This window comes from Hevea brasiliensis, chromosome 2 (genome assembly GCF_030052815.1).
Source record: "Hevea brasiliensis isolate MT/VB/25A 57/8 chromosome 2, ASM3005281v1, whole genome shotgun sequence".
In the NCBI taxonomy this organism is placed as follows: Eukaryota; Viridiplantae; Streptophyta; class Magnoliopsida; order Malpighiales; family Euphorbiaceae; genus Hevea; species Hevea brasiliensis.
In genome coordinates this window covers 121,954,562-121,968,358 of record NC_079494.1, presented here as the reverse complement: position 1 = coordinate 121,968,358, position 13,797 = coordinate 121,954,562, and the positions used below count along the sequence as shown (strand labels likewise).

General features: G+C 30.9%; 2 protein-coding genes and 1 long non-coding RNA gene across 5 annotated transcripts; 1 reads left to right on the top strand and 2 right to left on the bottom strand.

Annotated features, from left to right (window-relative positions):
- Positions 1-794: 794 nt before the first annotated feature.
- Positions 795-2,628, bottom strand: LOC110660617 (uncharacterized). Of its 2 annotated transcripts, none has more exons than XM_021818958.2 (3): positions 2,314-2,628; positions 1,962-2,026; positions 795-1,809 (listed from the first exon to the last, which is right to left on the bottom strand). In XM_021818958.2, the coding sequence occupies exons 1-3, from the start codon at positions 2,464-2,466 to the stop codon at positions 1,113-1,115; spliced, it is 915 nt and encodes a 304-aa protein (XP_021674650.2). In that variant the 5' UTR covers positions 2,467-2,628; the 3' UTR covers positions 795-1,112. The 2 variants fall into 2 exon arrangements, with proteins under 2 accessions (XP_021674650.2, XP_057997673.1); XM_058141690.1 differs by having other exon boundaries at positions 795-1,806.
- A 1,718-nt stretch (positions 2,629-4,346) lies between these two features.
- LOC110660616 (uncharacterized) lies at positions 4,347-6,751 on the bottom strand. 2 transcript variants are annotated; one of them, XR_009146610.1, is made up of 2 exons: positions 4,687-6,751; positions 4,347-4,606 (listed from the first exon to the last, which is right to left on the bottom strand). It is a non-coding gene; the product is annotated as an uncharacterized LOC110660616 (long non-coding RNA). The 2 variants fall into 2 exon arrangements; XR_002495970.2 differs by having other exon boundaries at positions 6,443-6,751.
- Positions 6,752-9,898: 3,147 nt separating this feature from the next.
- LOC110660615 (uncharacterized) lies at positions 9,899-12,447 on the top strand. Its single transcript, XM_058130490.1, has 8 exons — positions 9,899-10,191; positions 10,757-10,778; positions 10,921-10,977; positions 11,075-11,156; positions 11,280-11,375; positions 11,457-11,581; positions 11,670-11,688; positions 11,949-12,447. The coding sequence occupies exons 1-8, from the start codon at positions 10,092-10,094 to the stop codon at positions 12,228-12,230; spliced, it is 783 nt and encodes a 260-aa protein (XP_057986473.1). The 5' UTR covers positions 9,899-10,091; the 3' UTR covers positions 12,231-12,447.
- The last annotated feature ends 1,350 nt before the right edge of the window (positions 12,448-13,797 follow it).

Here is a 13,797-nt window from a genome sequence, read left to right as displayed (position 1 = left end):
TTACTCTCTTTTACTCAAATTTTCTCTAAAAATACATTTATATTTATATTTATATTTTTTTTCTCTTATTAAATGGTTATTTTTGCACTTATATTACTAGTGAATTATTAAATTTTCTATATAAAAAAAAATGAACTCGTGTAATTGATAAACAGATCATTTAATTTTAATAATAAAATGATTAAATTAATAACAAACTACTCACTACATAAAGAAATTATCATTAATAAATCGTATAGATTCAATCATTAGAAAACGAAAAATAGAGATATTGAATGAAACGGTGATCGTTTCTGTGCATTCTAAAAACAATTTTTTTTTTTATAAACCAATAACGAATTATTTGTTTAATTAAATAATTAAGTAAAATTCATTTAATTAAACATTTAAAAAAATGGCTAGCATGTTTGGAAAATTTGTCATCCACCCACCATCGAATCACAGTTTGAAAATGAAAGGTGGCACCGCAAAAGCCATAAACTTAGAGAGAATTAGTTTTATACGGATCATCATAAACGGAAAATGGACCCACCTGACTTTGGATTTTAATTAAATAGAAAATCTTTTACATAATCTATCAATATTACCAATATTAATTTCATTTTATAATCCCTAAACCAAAACAATTAGCACGTATGAATAAAATTACGTGAAGAAAAATCAATTTATTTATCATCAACTCCATAATAATTCTAATAATCCTCCTAAACCCTTCCAGGTCACTACTGAATGCGGACCTCACCTGAAGGATCCATCTGCGCAACCGGTTAGAAGATAGATAAATAACTAAATATACAAACAAAAGTCAAATTACTATTCTACCCTTCCATCTCCAAACAGTTGACTTGCTAATACAATCTTAAAGTCTGCTCGAGTTACACCCTATACTTTCTCAAACTGTCAGCTTGCAGAGAAGTTCTAACATCACCCGGGACACAACACAACGATAGCACAGCACAGTATGCGCCAAAATAATAACAAGGAGCAATTGAAAAAAAGAAAAAAAAAAAACCCTAACCCTAAATAAATAAAAAAGAAACACAATAAATAAACACAGAAATAATAAATAAAAAAAAAAAGGAGAATTTCCCTCCGTCCCCAAAACCCTCTTTTTACATGAGGGACTTCAAGGATCTTGCTTTCACTGGTTTTCGCATCCGCTTCTTCCCGCTATCGCTATTATCGCTATCGTCCACATCCACATAATCGAACTCTTCGTGATGTTCAATTGGCGAAGGAGTAGAAGACGGCGTCGTATCTTGAGGTGTGGAAATATCAGCGATGGTAATGCCGTTGATCTCAATTTCTTTAACCCCGCTCTTGTTCCCTTCCCCTCTATCTCCTCTCCTCTTCCCCCACAGTGGCCCAAATCCAGAATAATAATAAAATTCGTAAGGATTCGAGCTAGATGATGATCCTTTCTTGGCTGCTTTTGCCCGGCCACGGCGACCCCCAGCTATAGCCTTATCTTGTTTCTTGCTGGACGGACTAGTAGGGAGACCAAGACAGCAAGTAACATTATTGTTGCTGGCATAGGATTTGAGCAAGTGATGGTCGCACATAGAGTGACCTTCTCTTGGCTCATTCTTACAATGCCAACCCTTGCCATCGGTCTTGTTGCAGCACTGGATTTTCTCGCCTTTCTTGAACTTGAATTCGTTAACTATTTTCATCTCTTCGTAATCGTCGAACACTCTCTTCTTCCCTGGGATCCCTTCCATTTCATAATTATCGTCGATGACCATGTTATCGACCCTCATCTTTATCGCCGCCTTGTCTTCTGCTTCTTCCATTAACGACGCGACGCTGCTGCGTATTATATAATAATATATTCAACAACCGACGCTTGATACTCATCACAAATTTTGAGCAATTACTTGGAATATATCCAAATATTTGAAAAACCCTAATGCTCGATAAGTGAAAAACACGACAAGAAATTAGTATAGAGATTAAATTACCTCTCAACAGCACCAATAGAATCATTTAAGCTCCCATTTCCGGTAAAGCTATCTTCTCCTTCGAACTGATGGAAAAATAAAAAGCCAAGGAGTAAGAACCGAACCCGAAGAAAATAGAAAGAAATGACGAAGACCCATTAACCTAATCGACCATTTGGAGGAAAATACACGACAAAACCGAGAAAATTTAGGGTTTTAATGAAACCCAAAGACTGCATACTCGAAAAACCCTAGAAGGAGCAAGAGAAAATGCAGGTAGAGGGAGGATAAATAGAGAGAAAAGCTAAGAGGGTTTTGGTAGATCTGTGACAATATAAAGAAAAAAGAAAGAAATAAAGATAGATGAAGTAACCTGGTGAAGAGAAGATGGGTAAGCCTCTTGAGCGAAAGGAATCACATCCCATGGCGACTGGTTCAGCTGGCACACGTGTGTCTGCAGCACCTCAGGCCCCGAAGCGTGCGAGAACACGAGGGAGGAAAGGTTTGCGTTCTTGCGAATCCTCATATTTGATAGATAGAGATATGGGTAGATAGAATAAAGAAGAAAGGTGTATTATATAGATCCAAGCGAGTCACTTCTCTTTCTGTCTCTCTTTAAAAATCTCTCTCACTGTCTCTCAGACACACAGAGAGAAGGAGGAAAGAAGAGCAGGGGGCGCAACTCCATGTGTGCGCTTTTTTTTTTTTTTTTTTTAATAAATACATGTGTGCTAAAGTTTTTGAAATTAAAATTCTACCTATGAATTTAAGTATATTTCCGTTTACCCCCTCAAAATTTTTAAAATTAAAATTTTAGTATTTTTTATAAAAATATTACAATTTTTCTCCCCAGTATTTATATTTTTATTACTTTTATATAAATTTCATTTATTTAATTTTAATATTTTAATATTTTATTTTTGTTTATTCTAATCTCAACATTTGTATTAAAATTTTATTTTTTTTTAATATTTATTTTTAACTCCACAAACATGAATTTCTAGTTCTACCCTTGAAGAAGGGAGGGGCCCTGACGCGTAGGATAGAGATGATAGAGGGTCAAAGGCGTGAAAACAAAGAATCGGGAACCAGCAGCTGGGGAGAGATTAGGTTATGGTTATTGCTATAAAGTGACACATACAGAACCATTAGAATCCAAAAAGATCAAAATTAAAAGATAATTTTTTTTTTGCTTACACCCTATTTATGGTTTCTGCTAGCAAATGGTAACAAAGTATCAGCATTTCACCATTAATCAATTGCCTATCCTACTGATCTAACTCATTAATATAAAATTCAATAATTAAATATTTAGATCCTTAATGTTGAAACCTCTTATAACTTAAGTTTTATTTGATATTATTGTTGATAAAAATAATTTTTTTAAACATATTAATCAGAGGATATTAAAAATTAAAATAATAAAATAATGTTTTTCAATATATTTTTTTTAATAATATTGGAAATAAGAGCTTTCACGTAAAACAGACATTTAATTAATTAAATAATTTAGAATATGGGTACTTATTATTTAATGCACAATCTATGTATATATATATCCAAAATAAGAAAGATGTAGGCCACCCTATGTCCTGATCCTTTTCTCTCCACAGAACGGCAAAGTAAGCAAAAAGCTGGAGTGGGGTAAAGGGAAGCCAATTGAAGCGATGTTGATGTTTCGTTACAGTAACATATATCCATATAATTGAAATCACCACAGTAATCTTAAATTAAAAACACTAAATATTTCTCAAATATTAGGACTTGTATATATACAAATGTGGCTGATTAGTGAATGTAATCAATGGATTGGTGTGTTTGATTTTTATGAAACTATTAACCTGCTATCTCTGTAGGAGAATTAAAGAGAAGAACCTGAAACCACAGGACCACCCCCTTTTATTCTATATTACATGATTCTAGCCTTACCTCTATTTTGGTACCCATTTCAAGATGAAGATATTTATATATAAAAATGTACATGGCCAATAAAAAAATTAAAAAAAAAATTCCAAAATGATCTCAAAAGCAACAGAACAATCATTACATTAGCATTGGAGGAAAAAGATTTTTCTAATATTAGCCATCACTTGGGCTATAGAAATGTGTGTTAAAAATTCAATACAAGCGTATCCAATGATCCTTGACACTTTGATAATTTTAAACTTCCTTCACCACCGCCTGCAAAATCCTCCTTCAGCTGAGAATCTTAATTTCCTCCCAATCTTGAGCTGCATTTTCTTCATTATTTTTTTTTGGCTGACACATCAATTTATAGTAGTGGAAAGGCTTTCCTTTGAGTATCCTTTTACTTTTCTTTGCTTTTGTATATGAAAATTGCAGGACATGATTGTCTTAAATTTACTGAATATGAACTCGTAATAAATTTTACTAAGGAGGGGAAAATAATAATAAGTTATTATGGAATATTATATATTGTTGTCATGTAAAACCAGAGATTGAAACCCTCCTGAAAGAATTCTGTATTCTAGATTTATTTATTTATTTTTTTTTTCAATATACAAATGACAAGAGATGTGCAGAAGAAATATAACCAGATTGCTTCCTACATGTCCAATACGCAGCTAGCTCCAAGTTCCTGGGCTCTCTCTTCTTCTTCCTAAAACAACCGATGAAGCACCTTCATCTGATTCTTTTTCTCTCAGCTGAATAATTTTACCACATTCATTAGTGTCTAAAACTTACGATCTTGCTAATTAATGCGAAATTTTGGCCATGGAAGCACCTCATAACCCCAAACACAGGAACGAATTGGAAAGCAATTGAAATCCTGATACCATATAAGCAGCACAAAAATACACAACAGAAATCTGATCTCTGTTTATGTCAAAAAATCACAAAATTATCATTATTCTCCCCAAAATATTAAGCATGCAACACATTGAAAAAAAAAAAAAACCTGGAGTAGATCCTATCCTTTCTATTTTCCATTATTTCTTTCCCTTGCTAAAATCTCATGCCAGCAACCAAATATATGAACTCAAACCCTGAGGCCTTTCCTAGAATGGCCGCTGGAACCCTCCTATGTTAAACAGAGTATGGATTAGGGCGGCATCGCTAATAACTGGGTATGAGCATAACCACCAGCAAAAGCACACCGTACACACTGCAACAGAACTCCACGGTATTCTAATCCCACACCTGACCAATAAGACACCCTGCACGTACCTTTGTAGTGTGTGAGAGGAAAGAAGTTGCTTGTATACCATATCAACTACAAGGCCGTTTCTAACAACATGCCCATCATAAGATGGAACCTAAAGAAGTGAGGCCACTCTTTTTTCTTCACAATATAGGCAATGTAGCAATACAGCATTGTGAACCAAGTTGGTAATCTTGAGACAACTCCTGGGACAAAATATATCAAAACTTCAAAGTAGTCATGATGTTCTAGGAAGGGCTGGAGAAAATACCATGCATCTGATATCTGCAAGGCAATCAAATAGGGAAGACAACCAAAGGAAAAAGAAAGATGAAGAATGCAAAATTTCTACGTGATGAAAGGCTAACACATCACATATGTTAGAAGTTCTAAGGAATCTGTAACTTCTCTGCATTTTCATATCTGTAGAAAACGTCTCACTAACTCAACTAATTTCAGTATCTAAAATATGATTAATATTATATCGATTACGACCCCAATTTCATCCTAATTAAACCTCCGAGTCTGACCCTTGTTCCTCTACCTTCTTCAATTCAATGATCAAGCCAGTTATGAAAATAGTGTTTATTAGTGTAAGTCCTAAACAAAGTGCATAGAAATTTGTTGTCATGTGTAAACTTCCAAAAATATAATGAAATAATTCAGTTCCATGCTCATTTAAGTGGAATTAGTCCAGAATTTCTTACAATCGGATCTTTTTAAAATCTGGCCAAAAAGGTTGACTCTTCCCATACTTATCCCCATCCCAAAATCCTGTCCATTTTTCTTAATTTTTTTCTGTTTGAAATTCATAGGCTGCAGAATTAATGCACATGTGCAGCCATGCATTTCTGCTGAAAATGAATACACTAATGAAAGCATAGGGCCAATTTCTAATAAAGAAAATGTCTTCAAGATTTTCGTTGGCATGAACCCATACACCATATGTGCCAGAAAACTAAATCATAATACAAGCAATGAATAATTATGAGCAAAGTAATCGAGAAAAAGAATACCCACAAGAAACGATATTAAGGTGCAAATAGATGGGAACATTGCAGTCAATCGTGGCAAGTTGCAAATGAAAATGACTGGCTTGCTGTTAGTTATATGCACATGGCAATTGAAATCCTTAAAATAAACACATAGCGAAAAAATGAACATTAAAAATAAGGTACCCATACAAGAGCCCTAAAAGTTCAAATTACTGCATATCCAACAAAGAAATTGATAAATATTCATCACTGTAAAAAATCAAAAGCAACAAAATCCATCATGCAAAGTCTATATAAGCGAAAGAAAATGGAGCTTTCAATAATCAAAGAAGCATAAAACAGACCCGGAAGATCCAATTTTTCATGACAATAACAGTAACATTGAATTCCCACCAATGAAAAATAGCAAGCAGAGATCTGAACTTCCCTCCATCTCTCTCATGGGCATAGACCAGTCGAAATTCAGCTGCAGAAGGGTTGGGTCAGTCTTGTATTCTCTCCCTCTATCTCACTTTCCTGATTCTCGATCTCCCCCTCTCCAGCCAAACTTTGGAAACCTGGTCCTCCAAACTCGTTCAAAAGGAGAGAGAAAGTGGGGACCGCATAATTTTTTATCACAACAAATAAATGTTTTAATTTGGCTTAAGATTTCATTAATTATTCACACTTGGAGGTAATATTATTTTTAAATTAAAAAAAAAGAGTCAAATTTAAAAAAAAGTCACTAAAATTAATATTTTTAAAAATTTAATTAAATATAAATAATTATTAACTTATTAAGGAGAATTTAAATATTTGTCAGGATATTTTTTTTTAATTACATAATTTTGAAGATTAATAATTTTTTACTCCTAAAATTTTAGTATTAAAATAAAATTTTTAATTATTTATATTAATCAAACTAAATTTATTGAGTAATATCATACGATTATTGTACTAAGTTATAATTCGAATGCCCATGACAATGTGATAAAGGATAAACTCATAATTCTTTCTGACCAATTTTAATTTTATTTTTTATTAATTATTATTTTTTATTAAAAATAATTAAATTATATATATATAGTTAAATTTTAATTTAAAAATTAATAATAAATGAAAATATGTATATGTTGATAATTAGTTAAAATTTTAATATTGTGAATCATAATAATTTTTTAATTAATTTATTAAATATTATTTTATTTAATTATAAATTTGAGTATATTTCTTAATTTTATAGAAATGATGATAATAATATATTTTACCCTTAACATATTTAATAGAGGATAATAAAAAATTGTCTATATATATATACACACACACGTTCTATTTGCATACAAGCATTATAGTTATGAGAACAAAATTTTTAAACAATTTTCTTTTATTATCTCAACAAATATTTTTGGTATCATACTTTTTTTCTAAATATTATTAATATAGGATGATTAAAATAATTGTTTTTTATTATTTAAAATAAATATTTGCATAACAAGGTCACTATTATGTCATAACAAAGCACGGTAAATTCCAGGTCGAATTGGAGGAAGCAGAATGCTTTCCGAAGCAGCAATTTCCTGTCCCTGGATCAACATATCATGTAAAGGAAAAAGACAAGATTTCTTGAGATCAGACTGTACCAAAAATCTGCAGCACCAATGCTAATGAGAAAACCCCAGGTATGAAAACAGAGAAAAACCTACTGAATGAATACGCTTCAGTAATAAGTTCCAATTATATATATACATATATATATATACTTTCTTAAACTGCAATTAACTTCCTCCATTTTCCAGGCAATCAACCATTGTAATGTACAACTTATAAGAGCCAGTTCTGTCCGAAACTCGAGTAACAAATGGGGAGAAAATGGGGTTTGTCCCAAACAAATGGGACGAAGCTCCTCTCTTTCGATCCTTTTGGTCTTTCCAGAATACAAATAGGTGTGGAATTTCGCTATTGGCTTAAAGATATAGGTTGAAGCTGACTTCTTATTTTTTCCAAGTGATTTGCTCGCTAGATACTAATGGTCGGTACAAGTGAGGAGCAGTTGAAGCTAGTTAAAATGGTGCTTGTAGACGCAACTTGTTTCTTTTTGTTTTGGCGTTTTCTTCATGAAGCTTGCAACTTGTACCGCAAACAGTACCTGGCTTGTAGTGGTTGCAGATTTGGCAAGGAGCACTACTCTCACTGTCCTGCCTGCTTTCTACGTCTGACTCTTTTTTATATATCTTTCTCTTTAGACAGACTCCTAGCTAGCTAGCTAACTAGCTAGGTGCCTCACTGTGGTTTGATACCCACAGCCAAAGGCCATAACATTAGCTGTTTTTTTTTTTTTTTTTAAATTAATTGGTGATTTTAAGGGAATATATGATCAGTGGCTCTCTGCAAATATGTTTTATTATTCCTCTTTTTATTTTTTTATTGTTTAGTTTAAGATATGAATATGTCATTCTTCATATCATAATATGAGGCTATCACCAGCATTAATTGCACCCACCTGCACCCTTTTTTGGCTGGCTATAATATTATTTTATCTGAATTTTTTAATAATATATTTAATTTATTCACATTAAAATATTATTGAATATTTCCCTATTGGTCATAGTAGTTGTAACACGTGTACTGTTTCTATTGAAAAATTAGCTAAAGCACTTATTCTTCCCGCTTTGTATATAAGACGTTCTTCCTTTTCATCATCGATGAGGTCATTCTAAAGTTTTCCCTTCAATTTCTTGTTGTTATAGTATCAATGCATTAACTCAAATTTCTAAATTAATTACTGTATTCTTGTTATTTTTCCATGTTTGTATATTTTTTAATTGGAATAATTATTATTATTGATAAATTTTAATTTAAAAATATTATAATTATTTTAATATTATAAAATTTTAAATTTGAGTTTCAATTTTGAAAGAACTAAGGTATCATGTTTTAGGAAATTTAAAAGAATAACAGAGATATTGAGGACAAAATTTTAATTATTATTAATAAAAAATAATTTGAAATTATTTAATTATTATATTAAAATATATTATTTAATTTGAAATTAATTTTTAATATTATTTAATTATTATATTTAAATAATTATTTTATCAATTACATTTTTAATAATTTTTTTAAACTAACCATAAAGAGGGTCGTATTAAATTAACCACGTGTTAAGATTAATGTTAAATTACTTTTATCCGACCTAACAGAAATTTCACATATATGAAATGATAAATTAATAAATAAAAAATATAAAAATAAAAATAAATCTTAAAAATATGAATGTATACTCAAAAGAAAATTTTTAAATAATTATATTTATTTATATCATAAAAATCAGTTAACTTTTATAATATAAATCATTATGATAAATTATATGTGTTTATATATTAAAAATTTAATGACTTGCTATGTAATTAGATCAGCTATTATCTAATTTTTGTATTTTAATAAAATTAATTATTTAATTCGAATATTTGATAAATATTTAGTTTGTTTTATCCATTTTTTTATTAATTCAGTTAATAAAATAAAAGAGAATAATTATAGGAAGGTAGTGGATAATTATTAAATTTAAAATTATGAAGACTAAATAATTATATTATTTAAATTACATGATTAAATAATTGAGTTAGAAAATAGATTTTACTTTATAATTACGGGATGGAGTAATTAAATAATATATTTTTTAAAATAAATTGAAAAGTTTTGTTAAGACGAAGGGATTAAATAATAAGTTTTACTATATAGGTTCTCTCCGTTAGTCCCTGCGAGATTTTACGTACACCTTCCAAAACGAACGGCTTTTCTCATTCTGGTTTCGCGTTTCCTTCTCGGGCTCTCAACTGATGACCATGGCGCTTTTTTTTTATATATAATGTCGTCTTTGACGCTTCAATTCCTTTATAACTGGTCTCTTCGTCCTCCTTCTCTACCCTCCCCTTTGGCTTCTCTGTAAAAGCGGTGGGCTTATTATTATTATTATTATTTTCTTTTTTTTTCCTCTTTGGATTGCAAAGGAAAATGGGGCTGGACGATCAGGTCGAGAAAATGCAGATGCGTCAGAGTTACACGAATCTCTGGCACACCGATCTCATGAGCACCGTCGTTGCCGATACTCCTTGTATTCATCTATTTCTTTTTCTTTTCTTTTTTTTTTTCCATTGATTAATTGACTTTTATGTTTTTGTTTGGTGGCTGAGAGAGATCGTCAGCTTCATTTCTATAACTCCATTCATAATTTGCGATAATGAGTTGAGAATTTTTAATGAAAATTTTAATTTTGATCTGTGAATGAGATTCTTCGCTGTTGAAGACAAATGATAGGAAGATAATGGCTTCATTGAATCGAAAGTGTCTATTAGAATTCATTAGCTGCCGAATTTGGTTTACCTTTAAATTCATTAAGGCATTGTCTGGTTGTTCTTTTGGCTTTTCTGTTTGGTTATCATCAAAATGTAGGCAAAGGAAACAATTGAAAGTTTGAAAACTTAAAGTGACATTTTAGAGCTCCTCAAGTGAGCATTATGATGTATTTTTATGGTTGAGAACTTGAGATTTTATTTTCTATGTAGAATTTACCATTGCTTCTTTGTTTTCTCAGTGGCCAAACAGAAAATTTGAGTCACTGATTTTTTATGTCACCTTTCTCGAGTTTCTCTGATGGATTTTTCTTTTTAAATATGCAGATTGCTGTTTCGCACTGTTTTGGTAACTTCTTTCATCTCTAGTCTTTGCTGCTTAATTTGGCATAGCTTTTGGATCTCTTTTGGATTATCCTATCGAATAGAATAGTTGAGATACATTTGTCATATATGATATGAAAAACCTTACCCTTTTAATTGTGTGATAGCGGACCATGTGCATCGTATACGCTGCGCAAACGAGCTCTTTACAATGATATGTCAAGGTAATTATCGTCATTTTCTCCATTTAAGTGACATCTGAAGAACACCCATTGTGAATGATGGCCTGATTATTGCTTACTCAAATTTGCATTCGTTTAGGTACATGTGCTGTGCTGGATATGTACCATGTAGTGGTAAATGCGGGGAAAGTCATTGCCCTGAACTGTGTCTTTGCACTGAGGTATGACTTTGATCCAATCTCGCTGAAGTCAAAGAGTAACTTGAACAACAAAATACTTGACTTTTCACTCTGTATGTATAGTTTTTCAAAATCAATCTCTTTCCCGTTCACTTCTTTCTTCAGGTCTTCTGTTGCTTTGCCAATTCAGTTGCCTCAACTCGCTTTCTATTGCAAGATGAATTCAACATACAGACTACACAATGTGACAACTGCATCATTGTATTCTCTCTCTTGCTTTCTTCCCTCCTGATTCAAAGTTTACAGATATGCCAATTATAACAAATTGCTTTCTTTTTCTAGGGATTCATGATGTGCCTGCAGCAATTGGCATGTATATGTTCCCTAGTTGCTTGCATAACTGGCAGCGATGAAATTAGAGACCTTGCGGACATGTTGTCTTGTTTGGCTGACTTGGCTTTTTGCTCGTAAGGCTTCAGTACTGCACCCCTTTCTTGGTAGAAGGAGAGATTTTTGAATCTTGTATTAATTTTTTGCTTTGTTCTGTTTTGGCAGAGTTTGCCCATGCATTCAGGTATGCAATAAATAAAATTCGATGTGTTTGAAAGCTTTAGCATCTTACTCTTGTAAAAAAATATTAAGCCCTTCACTAATGTTATGTGATCCATTTGTTTCGACTAGAAACTATTATAAGAATTAAAATCTGCTGATAAACAAGCAATCTGTCCTCTGTTTTATAACGAGTGCTTTAACTAAACCCCTTATTTGTTGATTATTTCTAGTACAGTCTTGACGGTGTAATGCTAAAGTTCCTTACACTTTGGAAAAATGCAGACCCAGCACAAGGTCGAAATGGATAAAAGAGATGGTATGTTTGGGCCACAGGCTATTATGGCAGTGCCTCCGATGCAGCAAATGTCACGTATTGATCAGCCAACTCCTCCAGCAGTGGGCTATCCACCACAGCAGGCGTATGCACCTTACGGCCAACCTCCGCCCCCTTATTTTCAAGGTTACCCTCCTGCTGGGTACCCTCCACCTGCATATCCACCACCACCACCACCTGGTGCTTATCCTCCAGCTCCTAGTTATCCTCCAACCGGCTACCCCAAATGAATTGGACAGAGATGCACAGTAAGAAAGTAATATTTACTTACTGCCCCATTTATAGCCATAGCATTTTACTGTTTAGCATTTGTGTTTAAGGTTGTGCAGTAATCATATGTGAAATAGCTCATCTTATTCAGAAATGGATAATCTGAGACGATAAATACAGTTTATTCAATATACAGTTTGTACCGTCTATTGTTGAACCAATACCAATACAAAAAAGAACTGGTTTTTGTAGTTAATAAGTTAAACTTCCACATTTCATGTAAAGTATACTATTATACCAAAAGAACAGTAAAAGTGCTTGTTCTTACCATTTTGCCCTTTAGCTCTTCTACTTAATTTACAATCCGTCAGAAATCTCTTGACGGAGTAACAGAGTTATTATCATATTTAAAAATTAATTTTAAATATTATGTCATTAAATAAATAAAATATTATTAATTTAAAAATATCAATAATTAGAATGTTGTAAATTTCATTATTAAAAGTTGTTTTCATAAATTAAAAGAAAAAGGAAAAAAATAAAATAGTTGTACTAAAATCAAATATTTATAAGAAAAGTAGAGAAATATATATATATACATGTTCAATTCATAAGGGATATCTTTATCAAATTAATTACTTATTAAACTAATTTTAGAAAATAAAAATAGTAAACTAAATGATATTTTTTAAAAAAATAATATAGTAAAATTAATAATTAAATTTAATTTGCTCTTAAATTTTAATAATATCATTATAATATATTTAATTTATTTTTAATAGTTAAAAAATATTTAAAATTATGTGCATATATATTGTTTTTATATGCTAAACCCATTTCATAAGAATAGTGTGAAGTTTTTCTAGATGGATTAATTAATTTTTTTTTAACCAGTACTACTACTATCTTTTTTATAACAATTAAATATTTTTAAAAAATTTATATTTTATTCATTATATTATAATAAGTAAATAATAAATTTTCTACTATTAATATTAATTGGTCTTAAGTTAAATTATATATACATAAAAAATATACAATATAATAAATGATTAAAATTTTACCTCAATTGAATTGATTAAATGATTTCAATAATTATTGTTATAATAGTTTCTTTTTATAAGATGTAAATATAATATTCTATATTGTCATAAAATAAAATTAGATATTTTTTTCAGTATAAATATTTATTTATTTATTATATTAATATGATAAATAAAAAAATAAATAAATAAAAGCCACAGCCACGCACGAGTGTTTAAAGCTTGCATAAAACTAAAACAGAACACAATTTTATTGTTGCTAAGAACAGTCAAAGTGCATTCTTATCCTCCCACTCTTTTAAAATTTCAACTCACTGTCCTCCCAATTTCCTGCTATGAATAGTAATGTTTAGGTTCATCAGCCTTAGTCCATACGTGGCAAAATGTTTTGCCATCAACTTGAACCACTTCTAAGTTACACTTGGCCTTTTTTTTTTATATTAATAAGTTATTTATATATTCATACATGCCATTTTTTTTATGTTTATAAATTAATTTTTAGTCAAAAGATGTGAACTATAAAAAATAAAAATAGATGAAATTA

Bases quoted from the DNA above. Each gene is read 5' to 3' on its own strand.
- LOC110660615 (XM_058130490.1), top strand. From the start codon at position 10,092: ATGGGGCTGGACGATCAGGTCGAGAAAATGCAGATGCGTCAGAGTTAC. The intron at 10,779-10,920 runs GTAACTTCTTTC...ATTGTGTGATAG, and splicing joins TGCTGTTTCGCACTGTTTTG to CGGACCATGTGCATCGTATA. The intron at 10,978-11,074 runs GTAATTATCGTC...GCATTCGTTTAG, and splicing joins CTTTACAATGATATGTCAAG to GTACATGTGCTGTGCTGGAT.
- LOC110660617 (XM_021818958.2), bottom strand. From the start codon at position 2,466: ATGAGGATTCGCAAGAACGCAAACCTTTCCTCCCTCGTGTTCTCGCAC. The intron at 2,027-2,313 runs GTTACTTCATCT...TTTTTCCATCAG, and splicing joins ACCCATCTTCTCTTCACCAG to TTCGAAGGAGAAGATAGCTT. The intron at 1,810-1,961 runs GTAATTTAATCT...TATAATACGCAG, and splicing joins TCTATTGGTGCTGTTGAGAG to CAGCGTCGCGTCGTTAATGG.